We start from the raw sequence: 1,123 nt of genomic DNA, 5'->3' as shown, positions 1-1,123 counted from the left end.
TTTTTCTCAAGGTGATTTTTGCCTATATCCTAGCTGAGATCTAAAGATCTCTTTGAAAGATAACCCCAGATTTTAATTTTGCTAATTCCAGTGACATATCCAGCATTCTTTTATCAAAGTTTAATCTAATGCCAAGATAAGGATGTTTTCCTCTCTTTAAGAGAGACAATAATATAATTCTGCACGGCATGGGGCCAGGTTATTTACAGAACCATCTTTGTCCCATTATATCAGCCTGTACCTCCCAGTTAGGCAGGGAAGTTATGTTGCAGACCCCATCAGTTAAAGAACTCCAACTGACGGGGTCCAGGAAGAGGGCCTCCTCTGCCATTGCCCCCACCCTATGGAATATTCTGTCCCCAGAAGTGAGGCAAGCCTCCACGCTCCTGGCCTTCCGAAAAGGAAGGGGCATGGCTCTTTGGCCTCTGTGGGAAGCCCAAAGAAGCATGCAGCTATGAGGTTACTTAGTCCCCTGAAAGCCCTCCTTTGCCTTTTAATTAATTTTAATCTCTTGCCTCCTTTTAAATTATTATATATACTGTTACATATTTTAACATTTTATTGTACAGTGCCCAGCATTGCTTTTTGAGGAAGGTGGACAGTACAGAAACGAGATGATAGATAGATCCCAAAGCCATAGCACTGAACTTCATTGTAACCCAACTTACCTTCCAGAGTTTCGCACTGGGCTAAGTTAACATAATCGGAAGCTTTCAAGATTCCAGCTTTAAAGCCTCGGACCAGTCCTTCTAGATAACCATGATCCACATTGAAATAAAATTCCGAGTAGCCTGGCATAATGAAACTCTCCCCTTGTTTAGAAACTCCTGAGTTTTGTGTTTCTCTTCAGTAGATGATCATCAGAAGGAGCTAGAACTGGTTGGGGTTCAGAGTGAATTCTTTCTTCCTGCTTCATTGTTTCCAATACAAACTAGCTGTGGTTTTCAGTGCTTACACAACATGAACTTGCCAGACAGAATTCTAATTTTTTCCTAGAAGAACTGGACACTTCCCTGAATAAGGAAAATCTTCATGAGACAAAGCAAGGAAGCTGTACATTTTTCAAAAGTAGATTGGCTCTATCTAACACAGTGGTTCTCAACCTTTTTAATGCCGTGACCCC

At 41.4% G+C, this 1,123-nt stretch overlaps 1 protein-coding gene across 1 annotated transcript in view; it reads right to left on the bottom strand.

Moving 5' to 3' along the window:
* ATP6V0D2 (ATPase H+ transporting V0 subunit d2) overlaps nt 1–798 on the bottom strand; it is a 19,540-nt gene extending 18,742 nt beyond the window's left edge. The window contains exon 1 of the mRNA XM_015813094.1: nt 669–798. Within this exon, the coding sequence (XP_015668580.1) occupies nt 669–798 (130 nt within the window). The remainder of the gene's footprint in view (nt 1–668) is intronic.
* Between the last annotated feature and the right edge of the window lie 325 nt (nt 799–1,123).

This window comes from Protobothrops mucrosquamatus, unplaced genomic scaffold (genome assembly GCF_001527695.2).
Source record: "Protobothrops mucrosquamatus isolate PMUCROS unplaced genomic scaffold, P.Mucros_1.0 scaffold135, whole genome shotgun sequence".
Lineage (NCBI taxonomy): Eukaryota > Metazoa > Chordata > Lepidosauria > Squamata > Viperidae > Protobothrops > Protobothrops mucrosquamatus.
The sequence above is the reverse complement of the archived record's forward strand: the minus strand, read 5'-3'. Positions and strand labels throughout refer to the sequence as shown.